General features: G+C 59.4%; 1 protein-coding gene across 20 annotated transcripts in view; it reads left to right on the top strand.

Moving 5' to 3' along the window:
• PCBP3 (poly(rC) binding protein 3) overlaps positions 1-18,872 on the top strand; it is a 273,850-nt gene that overhangs the window by 239,836 nt on the left and 15,142 nt on the right. For 14 of the 20 annotated variants that reach the window (XM_053902941.1, XM_053902940.1, XM_019434668.2 and 11 more), the window contains 8 exons: positions 2,647-2,801; positions 3,969-3,992; positions 4,805-4,837; positions 5,162-5,278; positions 6,191-6,322; positions 7,164-7,292; positions 10,471-10,614; positions 14,154-14,195. In XM_053902941.1, coding sequence (XP_053758916.1) covers positions 2,647-2,801; positions 3,969-3,992; positions 4,805-4,837; positions 5,162-5,278; positions 6,191-6,322; positions 7,164-7,292; positions 10,471-10,614; positions 14,154-14,195 — 776 coding nt within the window. The remainder of the gene's footprint in view (positions 1-2,646; positions 2,802-3,968; positions 3,993-4,804; positions 4,838-5,161; positions 5,279-6,190; positions 6,323-7,163; positions 7,293-10,470; positions 10,615-14,153; positions 14,196-18,872) is intronic. The other 6 variants (XM_053902947.1, XM_053902943.1, XM_053902946.1 and 3 more) reach the window with 2 other exon arrangements.

Raw genomic sequence — 18,872 nt, 5'->3', positions numbered from 1 at the left:
CTCTGCAGCAGCTCACTGGCCTGTGTGACTGATGGCAGTCGACAGCCTGGAGCCTGAAGGCCCGCTGGCCCTCGCTGACCCACTTTCTCCACCGAGGGCTGGAAACATTTGCGTAATGGAGGCCGTGGGGCCCCGCTGTCCCCCCGACGCGGGAGATGTTTCTAATTACAAAGGAGGCCGTGCATCCCCGCCTGGCCAGCACACGATCTGCCCGGTTGGTGCTGGTGCCTCAGCTCGCTGCAGGGAGGCTGTGCAGGAGGGGCGCCGTGTGTTTTCGGTGCCCCTGGGATCATCTGAGCCGGGTTGTCTCCTCTCCTGCCTGGGCTCTTTCCTCCGAGGCGCCCTCTGCCAGCCAGACCTGCCAACGCGCCCGCACGCGCCGCGCCGTCCAACAGAGCTGTGCCCTGGCGCTAGCGTCCTCTGCCGTGCTCTCCCGTGCGCAGCCACCAGCCACGCGGGGCCGTCTCTTCAACACGTAGCGCGTGACTCGTGGGCTTCTTGTTTCAGGGGTGAATAGCCACAAGCAGTAGTGGCTTCCACGTTGGACGGTGGAGATAGACTTCTTAAAACCTGTCTTCGCTACGCCCTACGCCTTCGTGTCAGAATCCGTGTTGCTCAAAAGCATCGTTTTATCATCCATAATTAGGACTGATGGTTAGAGTTGTTGAAGTTACCTGTGGATACATCTGCACGGGTAGAATAGCACACTATTTGTGAGTGTGGAAATGTGTCAGTGGCTGTCGTATGGACACATCGATTGCACGCATCACCCAGAGAGTGAGAATGTGCGGTTTCTGTGCTTTATTTTTGTATTTTCCTTGCAGCATATTTTTCAGCAGAAATGTTTTGATGAGGAAAAAAATATTTTTGTACCCCCCAAAACCTAGAAGGTTAAAGGGAAGTCTTGCTTTTTTAACTTGTGGTCTCTCCTGTAATTGGACGGAGCCTCACGTCCTCATGGCTTACATCGGAGGGCTGGTGTCCAGACGCCCGGGCGGGCGGCACACGCAGGACTTCTGTTCCTGAGGGCCTCAGACCTAGAGTGGGGCTGTGTGTGGGGAGTGCTGGCCGAGTTCACCCGGAGTCCCCCGGCCTCGTCCTTCACGGCCCAGCCAGCCCCGCCTACTCCCGGGTGGGCACTCGGGCAGGTGTATGTGGGACACTCTCTATTCTGCGGGGTCTTCCCGGTGCCCCTCTTGGGAGCCCCTGGGCCCCAGGTCATCCAGAACCTCCCCCTGCCAGGCCTCTTTCCCTCTGTCCTCCAGGTGGCATCCTCATGCCAGACACTAGAGCCCTGCCCCCTCCTATGGGGGCTGCTCGTGCCCCGTGTCCTGTCCTGCCCTCATTCTCGCTCCTCCCTGACACCTGTGGGACCCCAGTGCCCGGCGACTTCCCCACACCCTGTGACATCCCCACAGCCTGCACCCCGAGACCCCCCTGTGTGCAGGCAGGCAGGCGGCTCTCCGGCTTCCGTGTGCTGCCCTGACTGATGCCCCCCCCAGGAAGGCCACCCAAACGGCCCACCTCTAGGACCCCTGCTGCCTGCAGAGCATCAGGTCCGGTGAGCGCCCGGCCTAGTTCCGGTTCTGCAGGCCTCTCCGTCTGTCCTGAGACCCTTCCCGGTCCTGCCCCCGCCCCTGGCTGTGCCCCTCTCCTGGCCCGCCTGACCCACATTTCTCATCCTCACTGGCGCCCGTCTCTGAGACCACCCGGTATGCTATGGTCCAGCCTGGAGGAGAACCTGGGCCCTCCCTGAGAAGGGCTACGGCAGGACAGTCTGGTCACTCTTCCCACGGGCCCTGCAGGCCTACTGTCATCATGAGTGCCTGTAAATCATAAAGTGAAGCCTTAATTATATCAGGGGGATGAAGCGCTGGACCCATTGTCTGCAGAAATTAGATGTAGAATAGTGATACCTAAAGCATCTTCTGGAAAGACTTTGTAATAATATAATGCCAAAGCATCAGCCATTCAGTAGCTTAGTTAATAGACACTAGATCCACTTTAGAGACGGGGATTACCAAGGAACCTTGACTCTAAGCACACAGGAAACACCAATATGTAATGTCCTGGCTTTTTAAGGGCTAGGGGGTCACAGCCAGAGGGCGGGGCTTCTGGCACGGATGTGATGGGGTTTGCACAGAACTAACATAACAGCAGAACAGAATGGACACTGCAGACCCACGCGAGGATCCCAGGGCTCACTTGACCCCTTTTCCTCTCCAGGGGAGAGGGCTGTTCCTGTTTCCCTCGGTGCAGAGGCGGAAGCTGAGGCCAGAGGGCTTGCGTGACCTGCCGGGGTCACACATGAGTCAGCGGCGGGGCCTGGGTCAGTCCCTGCCAGGTTTCCCCACCAACCTGTGTCCCCCACCGCCATGTGCCCCAAGCCCCAGCAGGTCAGGCAGGGTGGGTCCCAGGACCGCACCTTCTGGCTGACTGGGCCGCCCTCCCGGAGCCTTTGCCCCCCGTGAACATTGGTGTGTCACCAGAGCAGGAGTGAGGGCGGCACCCTCCCTCGACCTGTCCCACCACCCACCCGTACCCCCTCGCCCCTCCAGAGACCAAAGGCCCTTGTAGGCCAGGACACCCCGACCTGTGGTGGCCACTGACGGTGTTCTCGGCAGCAGCCGTGCCTTCTCTTTCCAGGTGACACCATCTGGGCCCCATCTGTCCTTCCTCACGGCGCCCTCGGCACCTTGAGCCACTACCCCCAGCCGCATTTTGGGAGAAAGATGGAGTCGAAGGTCTCAGAAGGCGGCCTGAACGTGACCCTGACAATCCGTCTGCTGATGCATGGGAAGGTACAGAGCCCAAGGCCACTGCGTCCCACCAGCTGGGAGGCAGGGGAGGGTGTGCCCTGGGCAACCTCAGGTTTACAAAGCGGTGACAGCCCGCTCCAAAGCATGTTTCTCCTGGAGACCCTTGAGGGTACTTGTGACCTGATGTCCTGTCACTGGACACCTGAGTGTGCGTTCCCTACAAACAAGGGCATAGTGTCCCATCCACGTCAGGATGCCAACACTGATGCATCCCAGCCACCCGACCTCGGGCCCCGTTCGGGCCACCCGTCGCCCCGGCCCTGCCCTTCACGATAGGACGCGTGGGGGGTCAGGGTATTCAGGCCTCCACATCCCGGACACGCCTCATCTTCAGCCTGGGGGCATCTCCTTCCATCCTTCCTCAAGGAGGCTTTCCTGATGTTTCCTCACCATTGGCAGCGGAGTCACAGGAGCTCTCGCATCAGGGGCCTGACACTGGTCCTTTGGTCCTTCCCCACAGCGGGCCCCCACTGTTGTCAGACTCCAGCACATTCATTCATCTGCTCATTCATTCCTGTCTCCGTGGACTCAGTTTGCTGCTTTATTCAGATTATTCCCATTGTGTCATTACTCATGTTGATGCCCGTATTGACCCTGACTCGGTCACTGGGAGCCTCTCCAAGCTGGCCCCTGTATCCTCCTGACTCCCTCGCACTTTGCCTGCCTCAGTCCTGGAACCAGCCGTTTCTCCAGGGAACCCTGACTCTTATGAGTGGGGGGTGGTGTTAGAAGCCCGGGTCGGGTCACATAGAGTACTCATCCTTTTTTAAAACGTGAAAAGGCAAGTAGCAGTGCTTAATTATCTTTACATCACAAAATTGGGGAAGATTTTGTGTTTTATCTGTTTCTTTCCTGGTTTCTTAAGGCCCTAAGAGCATAGAAATGCCTCCTGACTTAATTGTATGGAGCCGGCCGCTGGCTTCTGCTTGTCCATGTGTCTGTCAGAGGCAAGGCCTGAGTCTAACCAAGGTCAGACGGGCACCCGGGAGCCCCCAGACCCAGGGCCTCACACAGGCGGCCCGACTGCGCTCCTTCCTGACAGTCCTGACACCCTGTCCTCGCTCCAACACAGACGGGTCTCGGTGTCCGTCACGGGCCTTTCCCCCGGCTGCTCTATGACATCAACTTTGTGTGATTCTTTTCCTGTAGGAAGTTGGAAGCATCATCGGGAAGGTAACTACTGAGCGAGCTCTGCCTGTGCTGCGGTCCCTGAGAGGAGGTGCCAGGGCCCCGGGCCTGTGCTGGGCGACGTGCCACGTGGTGGTGTGTGCCCCGCCCTGAGGATTCCAGCGGAATCCTGAGTCCCCGCGAGGCTGGTCCAGGGCCTCCCGTACGATTCTCTGAAAGCCCAGCAGGCGATGTCCCCGGGCCCCGTCCTGGCCAGGCCCCAGCCAGTCACCATAGCAGCCCGCCCCGCTGCCCTGCGGCCTGTCCTTCTTCCCGGGCGTGAGGGCCCAGTGAGCACGATTCACTGGCATTCTCCAGAGCAGTCTCCCCTCTGGCCAGTGGGTGGTGGTCTCTCTGGAATCTCCCTTCCAAAATAAAAGACACGAGCCTCGGGGAAAGCAAGAGTGGATTTGGAAGCCTCAAGCATGTGGGAGAGGCTGGGGTGAGGCACCGCCTCCCGTGGTCGGCCTGTGACCGTCTCCAGGCCCCCTGGCGTCCAGGTCCAGGTCTTTCCACGAGAGCCTCGGGGCACCTGCCCTGGCCTGGCCCTGCTTTGCCTGTGACGAAGATGAGGGCTGTGAAGACAGCTGGGCAGGAGCCCAGCCGGCGCCCCGGCCCCCCTCCCCGAAGGGCCCCTCGCAGGGCTGTGGCGGGGGCTCAGGGAGCCACAGCGTCAGGCTCTAGCCCCACCGTGAGGGCTGCTGCTCGCTGGTGCACAAGGCGGGCATCCGCGCCCTGCGTACTCCCACGCCAGAGCCTCTCGCCCATGGTGGAACCTCGGAGCGACGCCTTGACTGTTTTCTGAATCTTTATTCCAGAAAGGAGAGACAGTGAAAAAGATGCGTGAAGAGGTGAGCTGGCTGGCACTCGGCGGCGTCCCATCTGCGGGCAGGGGGGAGGAGCGAGGCCAGCGGTCCTGTCCTGCGGGAGCCCCGGCCAGGCCACCCCTGGCGGCTCAGAGGCCCCTTCCCTCCACCACGTGTGCCCCCGCGTCAGGGCTTCTGTGTCCAGGGGCGGCAGGGGGCACGGTGGCCGACCCTGCTCTGAAGGATGGCCCCGGACGGCCTCACCGTTTAGTGTGGAGGTTTGCACATGGCTGTCAGAAGGCCTGGAAGCCCCAGCCAGGTTCCACCCGTGGCTCTAACCCCGTCCGGGCTGTGCTCACCTCCTTCCAGAGCGGCGCGAGGATCAACATCTCTGAGGGAAACTGCCCGGAAAGAATTGTGACCATCACAGGCCCCACCGACGCCATCTTCAAGGCCTTTGCCATGATCGCCTACAAGTTTGAGGAGGTGAGATGTGTCCCCAGAGACCCCGCGGCAGGGGGCAAGGCACAACCCTTCGCCCCGTCACCTCCTCACCGCCCGGGGGCTCCCGTGGCCGCAGGCCACCCGGTGACAGGCCAGCCGTCACGCTCCGTGTCCGTGAGCCCGGCCCCGAGCGAGAGCCCCAGCCATGCCCCGCGGCTGCTGCCCTGGCACGTGCGCTTGGCCACGGGGGGACCCGTGGACTCTCCCGTGGACGCGTATAAACACGCATACACTTGCGTGTCTGTGGCACGTCTATGCGCCCTGTCAGTGAGTTAAATCAAGGTTTTCATGTGTTTCCAATATTGTTCAACTTGCCAAAAGTTATTCAGAGATGCATTCGGTATTTTTATTCAGAAGGTGGTCAAGCCAGGGAGTTAAGTTTTTCTGTCCAAAACGCGCCTCCCTGCCTGTCCAAGGCCCTTCGTGCCCTGCCCAGCCTTGAGGACAAAGCGGGGCCCGAGTCCGGGTGCCATCGGGATCTGCGTCTCGCCCTGTCCACGGCAGCACCACGGCAGCCACGACCTGCGTGTCTGCGAGTGATTGGCACGTGTGGGTCCCCTTCTGCAGATCCGGCTGTCCTCTCCTTGCTTGTCCTCCCGAGCCTGACTGGCCTTCAAGCCTCTGCAATCCACCAGTCCGTCCACTGTGTCCTTCCTCTGGACGCTCAGCCGTTTGCCACGGTGTGTGTGCCAGGCGCCTCCATCTGGGGACACTTCAGTCCCCACACTCGTCCTCTCGCTGCCCCCGCTGCCCCTGTGCCCCTGGGGGCAGGAACCCTGCCCCGCCAGCCTCTGGAGCATATTCGGGTGCTTTCTCACCGAGCCTGGCCTTTGCGCTCACTGGCGTGTATGCGGCATGCTGTGTAGGCCCACACGTGTCTTTCTCCCTCCCCAGGATATCATTAACTCTATGAGCAACAGCCCTGCCACCAGCAAGCCCCCGGTGACGCTGAGGCTGGTGGTCCCCGCCAGCCAGTGTGGGTCCCTGATCGGCAAAGGCGGCTCCAAGATCAAGGAGATCAGGGAGGTAACAGAACCTTCTCCGGCTGCTGGTGCCCGCTGCTGGGAGGGTAGAGCCCGCCCCCCTTCCCCTGGAGGCCCAGCACTGCGAACCCTGCCAGCATGGAGCTTACGGTAGGGGAGGGCCATCCAGAGAGCAGAGGGTGGGACGTGGGACCCCCTAGAACGTGCACAGAGGTGTCGTGCAGAGGCGCTGGGCGCCTGTGAGGGGGGCTGTGCACCCCAACCGGGGACAGGCAGGGCCCTCCTGCCACCCGGTCATGCGGCTCTAGGCCACGGAGGCCGTGGTCTCTGCCCCCAGGCAGGTGCGTCCAGGGACCGGCCGGCCTGAGCTGTCCCAGCAGGGAGGGAGCTGGTGCGAGGGGTGGACTTTATGCTCACATGTTGCCGCGTTCAGAGAAAGCCTAACTCCTTCCGTCTCCCTTAAGGAGGGTGGCCACCCTGTCGTGATTCTGTCAAGGAGAGACAGCTAAAGAGTTTAGGCTTTCCTAGTGTCCGTCACTCTCTGTGACCCGAGACTCCACAGGGGAGATAAAATTCCATGTATTTGAAAAAAGGGACTCCATTTCTGTCTCCGTCTCTACAAATGCCACTTGCAGGTTAAAATGCCTCTTGTCCAGCGTCGCTGTCCCCGTGCCAGGCCACGCTGGGCAGTGGTGGGCTGAAGGCGACCGGCCCCGCCCCATGGGCCCCCAGGGAACGGGCAGAGGGCTGGGGTGCCAGGCGGGCGTGAAGGGGCACCGTTGGGGGGGGGCGTCCGTGCACCGCACCCTCAGCACGCCCTCTCGAGCTCCCAGGAGCCCTGCCCTGGCTCAGGCTGTGTCCCCTCCAATGTCTCATTTCTGCAGTCCACAGGTGCCCAGGTCCAGGTGGCCGGGGACATGCTGCCCAACTCCACGGAGCGGGCAGTGACCATCTCGGGGACCCCCGACGCCATCATCCAGTGCGTCAAGCAGATCTGTGTGGTCATGCTGGAGGTACAGTCTGGGCATCCAGGGACCACCGCCAGCCTGCCCCGCGAGCCACAACGGCTGTGGCTTCTTCGTGTCGGCTGCGGCACGTGGCTGGGGCCGTACGGGGGCCGGGGGTCGGGAGCGTGACCTGAGCGAGAGCCGTGCCGGGGGTGCGGGCGCCGGGGGAGGGACAGCTGCCGGCCGCCCGCCGCCCGCCCCCTTTGGCATGTCCCTCCTCGTGGCTGGGGAGCCGGGGAAAGGGACGTGTGAGGAGACGCTCGCATCACCGGTCGTCGGTCTGTGGCGTGAGGGGCATCCAGTACAAGGGCGGCCGTAAGCACGGCCCACGGACGAGGGGGAGGCCCGTGCTCACCACACCCGCAGGCGTCAGGGTCCCACCAAGGCACAGAGGAGGAAAAGCACGCTGAAACGCCCGGTTGTAAGAGACAGACAGGAAGTACACAAAATGGTTAAAACCAAAGGAGAAGCAAAGAAGACAGCTGAGCGAGACAAAATCCTCCCGAAATTTGGGGGAGAAACCCCTGAGATTTCAATGTCAGCCTCTGCCCCAAATGCAGCAGGGCTCACTGAGGCCGCCAGCAGTTGCTGGTCTCGAAGCTAAAGTGAAGTGTCTCTGCGTCACGCGACAGTCCCCGACAGGCGTTGCGGGCTCGAGGGCCATGAGGGAGGGCGAACACCAGGCGCCCACAGCAGTGGACTCCCAGCCTCTGTGCCCTCGCCCCTCTTGTCCTCGGCTCGGCGTTCAGATCCACCCCCAAGTCTCTAAAAAATTTGCATAGTGTCTGTTTTCCTGAAGTACAATATTTTGTGAAGTCGAAAATATTTTTCTAAATATTGGTGTCCTGATGGTCCCCAGCCACTGGCCATGGTGACAGTCAGTGCCGTTCTGGGTTCCCTTCCATCCCCTGCTGCTGGGACCCGGGAGGCGCCGTGTGGACAGACGGAGCGGGCCGGGTGCTGCCTGCACCGGCGGATGCCCGAGGCGGCGAGGAAGCACGCGCGTCTTGAGCTGCGGTGGCCCGTCAGAGTGCTGAGTCCGTCAGAGTGCTGAGTCAGAGTGCTGAGCCACACAAACGGCTCCGGGAGGGACATGGCCTCCCACGTTCAATAACAAGGGTTGGACTAAAACTCTCGGCCTCCCCAGGACTCCTCCCAGGTGGCATGGCCCACACCGTGTTCGCGGTCAGGTGCGGCCCCACAGAAGCAGGCTAGACCCCGTTGGCTGCGGGTGCTGGCACCCCAGGGCTGTGGTTAGAACCGCCCGGTCTTCCCGCGGGCGGGGAGGCCGACGTGAGACTCGACCGGGAAGCGCACGTGGCAAACGTGACCCACAAACGGGCTGAGGTGGGGCCTCGCCCTTACTGGCCCGGAACTCTCAGGGGTCGGGGGAACCGCCGTGCTTAGGGAAGTTGGGCCCATTTTTAAGTGAAAATGAGCTGGACGAACAGAGCAAAGGTTAGCGGACTTTCAGACTCTGCTCGGAGGGCCCCGCACCCTTCAAGTGGCCACTGAGAGGCCTGCCCTCTGGTGCGGGTGAGTCAGCGGGGCCCCGTGGAAAGCACAGGGGTCGCCGCAAAGCCCACCCGTCAGTGCCTGCCGCACCCCGGGGGAGCCCCGAGGCTGTGCTCAGGAGCCCTCTGTCCTATCCGAGGACATCGGCATGCACGGGAACCACAAACTCACAGTGTTGGGATGGTGGGCGCTGCCGTCGGTGGGGTGCCCAGCTCAGGGACAGGGCGCGGCCAGACAGAGGTCTCTGCTGGCACCATGAGAACGCCACTCCCTCGAGCTCCATTTAATCACGGTTCTGCCGCGATGAAGCGAGTCTTACCTGAGGCTGCAGTGAATCCCAGCTGCACAGAGACGTTTCTGGAGGCGTTTGGTCATACCTGCAGAAACACTGAAGACTGGACGACCCCAGGAGCCCATCATCACCCCAGACATGAGTCAGTTCGCAGGCCCCACAGCAGCCCTTCCTGCTTTATTTACAGCGAGGCTGCAGTGTTCCCAAGGTCACACAGCTCGGCCAAGGCCATACAGATTTCCCAAGGTCATACAGAGTGGCCAAGGGTACAGAGCATCATGTCAAGGTCAAACCTTGTGCTCAAGGTCACACAGTGTGCCCACGGTCACACAGCATGGCTTGGACTACAGAGTTGAAGCTGTCATCCCCTCTACTAAGCCTGTGCCCACATGACTTTGTGTCTCAGGTCGGGGCACTGTGAGGTCACACCCGGTAGCCCAGGGTGTGGGCTGGGCCTGAGTGGGCCCTGGTCTCGAGAACTCCCAGCAGGGACACTGCCCTGGCCCCCACCCTCTGCCTCTGGCAAGCGGTGTTGCTGACCTGAGCTGGGCCCTGTGGCCTCTGCTCCCAGGGAAGACGGCCACCTGGCCAGACAAGGGAGGTCCTTGGTTGCCTCTGACCAAGGAGTTGGGCTGAATTTATCAGAATCTGGCAGACTTCCGGTACTTAAGAATGTCATCCACCCCAAGGTAAAAAGCCTGTACTTTTGGACACAGAATAATCAAAGGAAATTCTAGCAAAGCTCATCAAGACTGTAACATATTTCATTTGAACTCTAAGTTTTTTTTTTTAAAAGTTGCTCCCTTTTGTTAATAGTGAAATTGGATGTTTCTGACTGTCCCGTGATGATGCCTACTGAGCATCATGACCCTGGCCAAGCAAAGCCTTTGGGGCTCTGAGCAGGACCCCCCCCCCCCCCATGGTGGAGCTGCCCACAAAGGCCAGCTTCATCCTGAGCATGAGAGAGAGGGACAGATTTTCCCAGAGGACAGCACCCAGGCTGACACAAGTGGTCCGCAGGCAGCCACCTGGCCATCTGTGCAGGCTGTGGGGGCCCCCAGTGCAGACTGGGGCTTGGTTTCCATTCTTACTTCTCAGGGAGTAGCATCCCACACCGCCGTGGAGCCCACCACACCCTGCGGGCGGATGGCGCCCGTGCTGGGGTGTATTTAGGGCAGTAGTTATGTGGAAGAGGGGGCCCTCCGGAGGGTCCCCATCAGGCAGCCCTCCCGCCGCGGGGTATCCCCTACCCTCTGGCACTGCCGGGGAGGGTGGGCGGTGCAGCGGGGTGGGCTCGGGAAGGAGGCCTCCCCGCGATCAGATCCTGACGCGAAGCTGCTCTAATGCTCTCTCTCCCTCTCCTGTCCCTTTTCCTAGTCCCCACCGAAAGGTGCCACCATTCCCTACCGCCCAAAGCCCGCCTCCACCCCTGTCATTTTTGCAGGTGGTCAGGTAAGAGCCGACCCGCTCGCGGCCTCCACTGCCAACCTCAGCCTTTTACTGCAGCCCCCGCCGCTGCCCGTTAGTGCACTCAGGTTTTCTCCCTTCTCACGTGCACGTCTCCCACCCCACCCACGCTGGGCGCAGAGCTCTCCCGGCCTGCCGCCGGGCACGGGGCGAGCTGGGCAGTGTGGGGCAGACAGAAAAGGCCAAGGCAGACGTCCCGCAGAGCCTGGACCCCGGAAGCGTCTTCTCCCTGGCCCGGCACAGAAGGACCCTGGTCCTGCCTAGGCAACATTGGCCCAAATCTACTTCGTCGAGTGTCTAAGGGGCTTGGCAGAAGGGCCAGAAGCGTTACAGTGACCCTGTGGCTCGAGGTTGAGACAACTGGAGCTGTGGGAACAGGGTCCCGTCTCCCCCAAAATGCACATCCCCAACTCCCCACAGAGGAGTCTCTAGGAGCACGCAGGGGAAGGGAAAGGTGACTTCCGGGTCACAGCGATGGCCCTCGCACTCCGCCCTGCCCCGCACCGGCCAGGCTGGGACACCTGCTCTGCACACCTGTTGCTGGGGCAGGAGCCGCCGACCTCCTTCCTCCCCCTTCGGCAAGGGGCCCGGGAGGCCAGCAGCTGCAGAGATTAGCATCTGAGGCCAGCAGCTCATCAGCAGGGCCCAGAGAGAGCTGAGGAGAGGGGCTGTGCCCGCCTCCTGCCATCGGGCACCTGTGCCACCCACCTCGGGGTCACGACAATAGGTAGAGGACCTTGGGAGGTGCCCGGCCAGGGTGCCTGGAGGAGCTCTGCGTCCAGTTGGCGGTGACGTGTGTCTTTGTTCAAGGGAGAGTGAAGACTGAGCATTCCCAGAGGCAACCCAGGTCAGGGGAGAATGGCCATGACTTTATCGTTAACAAAGGGGCAAATGAAAATTTTCTCCACATTTTAAAGGAATCTTATCAGATCCTCCAGATTGACTCCCACGTTAGGTGTTTCCAAGAGCAGCATGTGGGCTGCTTCCCACCGGGAGGGACCCAGTGGCTCCCACAGGGCTGTGTGGTTCAGGGAAGGCCACTGTCCACTGTGCCTGGCTTCTGCACGCAGCCACTGCGGGCCCGTCTCCCAGTTACCACAGCCCTCAAGTCACCCAGTGGCCCTGCCCTTTGTCTGGATCCTTCACGTCCCTGCACCCTCCCACTGCAGCCCCGGGACCTGGGCACGCCCCCATTTTACAGGTCAGAAAGCAAGGCCAGAGGTAGTCACGGGGGCACACAGACACAGGGGGCCTTGTTCAGAACACGATGTCCTTTCCCCTGAAGTCCTAGTAAGCTAGCAGGTTAGATACATGTGTGGCCTCGACCCTGACATGTGAACAGACCCATGATGCCACCATGTGGTAAAGCGCGGTCTGTCTTCAAAAGGGAAGCACAGTAACACCCACGAGAGCCGGGGAAGCCGTGTGGGCCAAGGCCAGCGTAGCCCCAGCCAAGGAAGGCCGTCCCGGTCATCTCTCAGGGCAGCGAGGTTACCAGCATCGTGGGCGCTTGTCCCGAGGCTGTCCCCAGGCTACAGGCACCTGTGCCCCCTGAGACAGGTCTGGCCAGTGGCTCTTTGTGGTTGTGTGGAGACCGATGAGCCACAGCACAAACAGAAATGGGGTGTGAATGAGATTTAGCAGCAAGGGGGCCCTTCAGAACCCAGACCCCACCTGCCGCAGGACCTAGGCCTGACTCCTCTCTGGAGACACCCCTCACTGTGGATCTCCCACCTGCACTGGCTCTCACCGAGCACTGGTACCCGAGGGCCAGCAGGTACCCCACCAGGGAGCGCCAGCCTGCATTTCAAAAAATGTTTTTAAAGTTTCTGTATTTTTGAGAGAGAGCAAGTGGGGGAGGGCCAGAGGGAGAGGGAGAGGGAGACAGAGGATCTGACTTCGGCTCCGTGCTGACAGCAGGGACCCCAATGCAGGGCTCAAGCTCACAAACTGTGAGATCACGACCTGAGCCGAAGTCAGACACTTAACTGACTGAGCCACCAGGCGCCCCAACCCAGCCAGCCCAGTGTTTCAAGCAGGTCGCAGATGATGAAGGTTTCCTCCGGAGAACCTTTGTCTGTCTTCCCAGCTGTACCTTCCCTCTATCCATGGTAAACTGCTCCCACAGTTCAAATAAAACCAAGAGTGTGACCACCTAAGTGAGTAAAAACGTGTGGGATAAAGAACTGCCCTGTCCGGAGGTGTGTGCAGTTCCACTGGGGCGACCATGGCCGTGGGACAGTGTGCGTCCCAGGCCTGTGACGCGTGGTGACGCACTGGAGCGTGTGCCTGCTGGCACCTCCATGAAACCTAAAGACAAGCCACGGAGCTTGTGCACAGAAGTCCAGAGGGGAAAGGGCGGCCCCACTGCCTTCCCCTCGGACACTTGCAGCGTCTGATAAGATTCCTTTACTTCCCCGTGGGACGCCTGGATGGCCCCCGCCTCCAGTGGGCCCCGCCCAGTGCCTGGTGGCCTTTACCTCCCCGCTTGGGTTGTTTATGAGGAAAACCGTCAGACGCCACCCTCGGTGCAAAGTCCACAGAAGGGACGCTCGGACTGGCCTGTGTTCTCCCTCTCGGTGCACGTGTGCAGACACAGGTGGGCATCGCGTGCCCGCTTGGGATGTGGCACGGGGACCCCACGTGGCCAGGTGCCGGAAGGCACGTCCCTCCCCACCTGTGCCACCCATGCCCGGGGCCTCGAACGTGGCTGCCCAGAGCTGGTGTGGCACGTCCCACATGACAGCACATGAGGCCTGACAGCGAGTCTTTGGTCTTTGCTCTCCCTTGACACCTTGTGGATCGTTTGTTTTTGGCCGTGAGTTTCTGGGAGCGTCTCAGCCGGTGGACTATTGGGGTGGGTGGGGGCGGGCAGGGGGGAGAGGCGCCAGGCCCACGCCCGCTGTGGCCACTCTGAGTCACCGTCTTGAAGGTGAAGCCTCAGGGACCACGCTGGCCCCGGAGAACAACTGTTCGGCCCGCTGAGGCTGCAGGTCAAGACTATCCATCTTGTGACTGATTCGGGCACGTTTCTTACTTAATCTGCTTTTGCAAAATTGGTTTTGAGTCACCTTTTAAAGGTCCTTTGGTTTGGTTTTCTTGGGACAAGTACTTTGCAAAAGTGTTCACTCTGAAAGCTGATAAAAATTGCCAAAGGCTAATAATGAATCTGTAACGGTCAGATCACTTGCGGGGGGGTTTCTATTAAGAACCCCCTCCGGGGGAGTGGGGAGCCTTCCCAGCTGCGCCCCTTCCCGCCCTCCCTGCCGGCCCGGCCAGTCTGCACTCCTGCGGCTCTCCAGGAGGTGGGGCGTGGCTCGCCTGGCCCACGTGTCCCGCTGTAGCACCGGTGAGGCTTGGCCCCGCGACACCCCCAGTCTGCACCTCCCGGCGCCCTGAAGGACTCGCCTTTTGTCCTAAGCTGCCGGCGGAAGGGGGGATGCGCTCTGTGAGGGCACGCTCTCTCCAGAGGGCCTCGGGCCCGTTCCCACGAAGCCCCACCCCTGAGAAAGCCCGTGTCCCCCGGGGAGGGCCGCCGGCGGGCACAAGCGCGGCCGCCGCTTCACGAGCTGACCGTGTCTCTCTCTTTCTAGGCCTACACGATCCAGGGACAGTACGCCATCCCCCACCCAGATGTGAGTCTCCACTCTGCCTCCCTGGCCTTCTCTTCTCATTACCGTTGCCCACCTGCATGCTGCTGTACTTGCTACTAATATTAATATTACGCAATAATATTAATACCGTTCTCTCAATGTTCCCGACCTCTGTCGTATCCATATGACCTTGAATAACCTTTAACCTCTTAGCACTAATTCTACTTGTGTGGAGGACTTGGCCTGATGTCAAATTGTTCTGATTGTTGCTGCGCTCTGGGGCTTTCCTCTGCACACAGGGCCTTAGGCGGTGGCCGCAAGGCTGCTCTGCCGTGGCACCTGCCCCATCGGGTGCCCTGCAGCCACCTGAGAAGTTAGGTGACGTGCTATCAGACAGGTGCTCCAAGAGATGCTGGGAAGGATGTTTGAACGTCCGGTAAAGCCACACTGTCCCCTGTGGGGCCCGAGTTAAAACAGTAGCCCCTACACCCTGAGTACAAAAGCCAACAGACGTGGCCTTGGTGTTCTTTCTAGGGCTGAAGCCCCTTGCTCCGCCATCGGGGCCTGCTCAGACGTCCCTGCGTGTGTTCCAGTCTGAGTGTGGTATCCGAGTGGAGAACGGGGACATCCAAAGATGCACTGTCAGTGGCCCAGGGGCTGAGGGGCCAGTGTGCAGCAGGAACAGGGCAGCAGCTGTGACCCAAGGTCGTCTCTCCACAGGGACCCGGACGCTCGGGCAAGGAGGTCCTCACTAGTTGATCCGGAAGGGAGGGTTGGGGCAGGAAGGCGGGAGGGACCGGGCCAGGGGAAGAAGGTGGAGGTGCGATCGGCCTCCGTGCTGCTTTCTGCAGCGGCAGCCAACCTGGAGCTGGTTTCGAGAAGCCGTTTTCTTCTCTAAACCATTTCGAGACCTGCCGAGCTTCGCGGCCTCTCCAAGAAAGCGTTTTCCTGCATGTTCTCTGGGACCCGGGACTCACGTGGGAGGCGCTGCCGGGTTGATGGGTGCTCGAGTCTTCTGCCAACCCCTACACGGTCCAGCTGGGCGCGCAGGACGTGGTCAGTGAGATGTGCAGGCAGATCACTCCCGTGCCCCGCCTGCCCTCTGGAGCCCACAGACCCCTCAGGGCCATGGCCACCTCCATCTCCCCTTTGAGGATACGTGTCAAAGGCTGGCCTCTGCTAGTGACCTCCACACCCCGTTCCGTGTTATCGGGGATGCTCTTCATTCTCCTGTGAGTTGCTTAGAGATCCCAGGAGTGGGGAGGTGGTGAAGGTGCGAACCTACTCAGCCTTCTCAAAAGAACCATCGGCAGCTTTAAAAGTTAAACGTCTTTTACCTCAAGGAGGTTGCCAGCAGTGCCCACGAAAATGACAGAGCGCTGGAGGTCGGTCCGTAGGAGCCCCCGCGGCAGGCAGGGGCAGGCCCCGTGGCTCAGAGGCCTTTCTGGTTCCAGGCGGGTGACGCCCTGTCCCTCATCGTCTCAGCCGACCGCCGACTGTGACGGGGGGTGCAGATGTTAGAGCCTGAGAGAAGGGGCGGCCCGTCCCCAGCGCAGGAATGCGCACGGAGCGTAGGCACACGAGGGGGTGGGCTCCACCGCTCCTCTCAGAGGGCCCCGAGTGGGGTGGTGGCAAATCAGAACAGAGGCCAAGTGGGTCACAGGCCTAATTCCTAGGGTGGCACGATCATTTAACGGGGGGCCGCTGGTCTTGCTCCTCTAGAAGTGCGGGTGCGTGTGCAAAAGCGGACTGGAAAACCCGGCTCGTGGGCTTTTCTCAAACTCAGGAGCTCAGGAAACACAGTGGTCTAGCCCCTCACGAAGGGCGGTTGACCCCAGAGAACAGCTCTGAGGCCTGAGATTTCCTGCAGCCCTAGGCATGGCCTCTGAGCTCACGGAGAAGAGTTTCTGGCCTCAGGTTCCCACGTTCGTGGGCGCACACCTGTCTCAGGCTGAGGAACTTCCGTTTGGCTGATTTTTTGTATCAACTCGTCGTTATGTCCCTCCATGTGATTTTCTCACTATCTCTTGAAAGCGGGTAGTCTCGCAGGCATTTTTGTCAGATTGTTTAAGCTGACTTATAACTCAGGGTTGCATAATTGCTTCATTGCCTTTGGTACGTCTCATGAGCTGGCGCTCTGTGCGGGACCCTCCCCTGTGTAGACCGGACAGGGTGGGGGACGCACAGCTGCCAGGACTCTGTAGCGAGAGCTCTGGGAAGTGCGCTTTGCGCGCCGGTGACACTGAACACCAGACGATCGTGTTGATGCTCCATCCGAAACAAAAATAAACCAACCGCCTGGTGACATGGGTGATGGTGGCCAGGAAAGGGAACTTTTAGCTAAGCTTAGTATTCAGTAGGGATTTTAAAGGCCTCGTTTCTTAGAACCCAAATACAATAGCGATGGGAAATACTACTTTATTTTAAAATATAACTGAGTGCACAGGTTGAATGTTTGAGCCACGGTGGCTGACACACACACCTTTTAACAGCCTGGTAACTTATCTGAATCAGGCCCAGACTGTAAGGAAACCTGTTTCTTAGAGCTGAGTGTTTCTCCATCTAGAACTAAACTGTACGTCCTTCTTACATGCCCTGCTTCGCCCTCCCTGGAGAATCGCCAGGACCCACCTTGCCAGTTTTGCGGTGGCACCTGCCACTCGCTTGTTTTGCCCGAATCCCCCCGGACTCACCCAGGAGAGGCACCGGGGCACCGGGTATGGGAGGATGTCCCCGGCCCCAGCCTCACCTCCAGAGCTCTGGGGGCGGCTCCCCTCACCTGCACAGAGCCTCCGCGGGGCCACGCGGCTTCAGACGTGGGGGGTGGGGGGCAGCAGGGACTCAGACGTGGGAGCCACCCAGTCCTCCCGCCCACCCAGTAACCTGTGTCTCTTCACTTCCGCGGTGTGATCAGCCAGCGGCAGGCCAACCCCTGCATGTGACTCCTCTCTGCTGGTCTTCAGACTTTCCGAGTGACTCCCTCATGTGACATGCCCCTCGTTCAAGGGGCCAAAAGCAAGCAGAAAGCAAGCCAGGCGTTCCAAGTGACAACAAAGGTTTCGCCACCTCTGCCTGCTCGCCCGCACCTGGCTCCGACTGCAGGGCGGCTCTCAGGACAGCCACCCAGTCTCAAGCACGAGGAAGTGGTCGTTTGGAAAGCTCGTCGCCAGAATAAAGAGCCATGGCTTCCAGCAGTGGCGCCCAGTAACCGGGGGTCACAGGAAGCGTGTTCTTTAGGAGACAGTGACACAGAGTCATAACAGAGGGAAGAGGCGTCAGCGGGAGGGTGCACGTCAGGTCCTGCTGTCCACTCACAATTTGTTGTGGGTGCGGGGACTCCCCCGATGATCGCCGTGCGGTGGCACCTCGTACTGGGCGCAGTGGAGACTGGCCAGCACTCCGACGCCAGCCGGCTTCTGGGCCTCACGTCCGCCCTGCTCCTCCCAGGACCCTGCGGCTCAGGCTGGTGGGGAGGTGCCCGCGCCCCACCCGCTGCCAGGGCACCTCCTATCCCTGCCCCTAGGCCGGCTTGCCGGAGATCTTCTCTGCCTCCCTGCCCCCTCAGAGGCCGAATCTGCATTTCCATCACACAGGGTGATGACGATTCTATGAGATGAGCACTGAGGATTTGTCAGAATCAACAAAAGAAACCAGTCCTCACGTTCAGGAATCCCAACAAATCCCAAACAATGTAAATAAAAAGAATTCCATCTCGGATCTGTCAGAGTAAAATTGCATGACATCAAGACCAAAAGTAAATCTCCAAAGTAGTCAGAACAGGAATGTCAAGACAGCGAGAGAGGAAGGAGGGGACGTCTCGTCAGCAACTCTGGAGGCCAGAAGGTGGTGGTGTGATAAGAAAAAGTAATTGTCAACCCAAGTTTCTATCTTAAGAGGATCTTCCAAGGACCTAAATCCAAGCATTTTCGGACAAATAGCTGTGACCAACAGGCTTGTGACAGATGCCTTCGGGAGGACAGCGATTGTGGAGGCGAGGCCAGAGATGTAGGAAACGGGCTTGTTTCATTAACATAAGCACGGGCCAATGAAATACCGATGATTTTGACTACACAAAAATGTATACGTTTGGGCAAAGGAAAGCAAAAATTGTCTGTAAAGTCAACATCAAAGTTGTCTAATTTGTGGGATTAATAGAACAAGTAAACAAAAACAGACCTACGATTCAGATGGACCCTGGGGGAATGAGAACTTTCTGTAGCTTACCGTGTCATCCCAGAAGAGGCAAAGAGTTTAGATTTTAAATGTATGTATTAAAATGTGAAAGTGACCACTGACAGAAAAGAGTTTAATTCTGTAACTTCTGTAAAGGTATAGAGGGAGAATGCATGGCAGAAATTAACCAGTACAAAAGGAGAAAAGGATGAAAAACAGGAAAGAAGCCTGAGAAGATCAGGGCAATTACAAGTGCAAAATAAAATGGCAGAAATTAATCTATATGTACGTGTAATTGTGATCAAAGTAAAAGTGTTCCCGTTAAAAAATAAGGTTCTCGGACTTAAAAAGCAAAACAGAACAAAAAACAAATAGACAAGCTAACAAAACAGGAAAAAAAACACAAAAACATAGCGTTTTCTTCCCCTGGAGACACACCTAAAGAATAAGGACCCAGAAATATTGAAAGAAGAGAAAAAGCTATTCTGGGGAAGTACTGACTGAAAGAAACCTTATATGTCAACATTAATGTCAGGGGCGGGGGGG

Source organism: Panthera pardus, unplaced genomic scaffold (assembly GCF_024362965.1).
Source record: "Panthera pardus isolate Hobbes unplaced genomic scaffold, ASM2436296v1 HiC_scaffold_16, whole genome shotgun sequence".
Lineage (NCBI taxonomy): Eukaryota > Metazoa > Chordata > Mammalia > Carnivora > Felidae > Panthera > Panthera pardus.
Note: the sequence above shows the minus strand (reverse complement) of the source record. Positions and strands in the feature narration are given on the sequence as shown.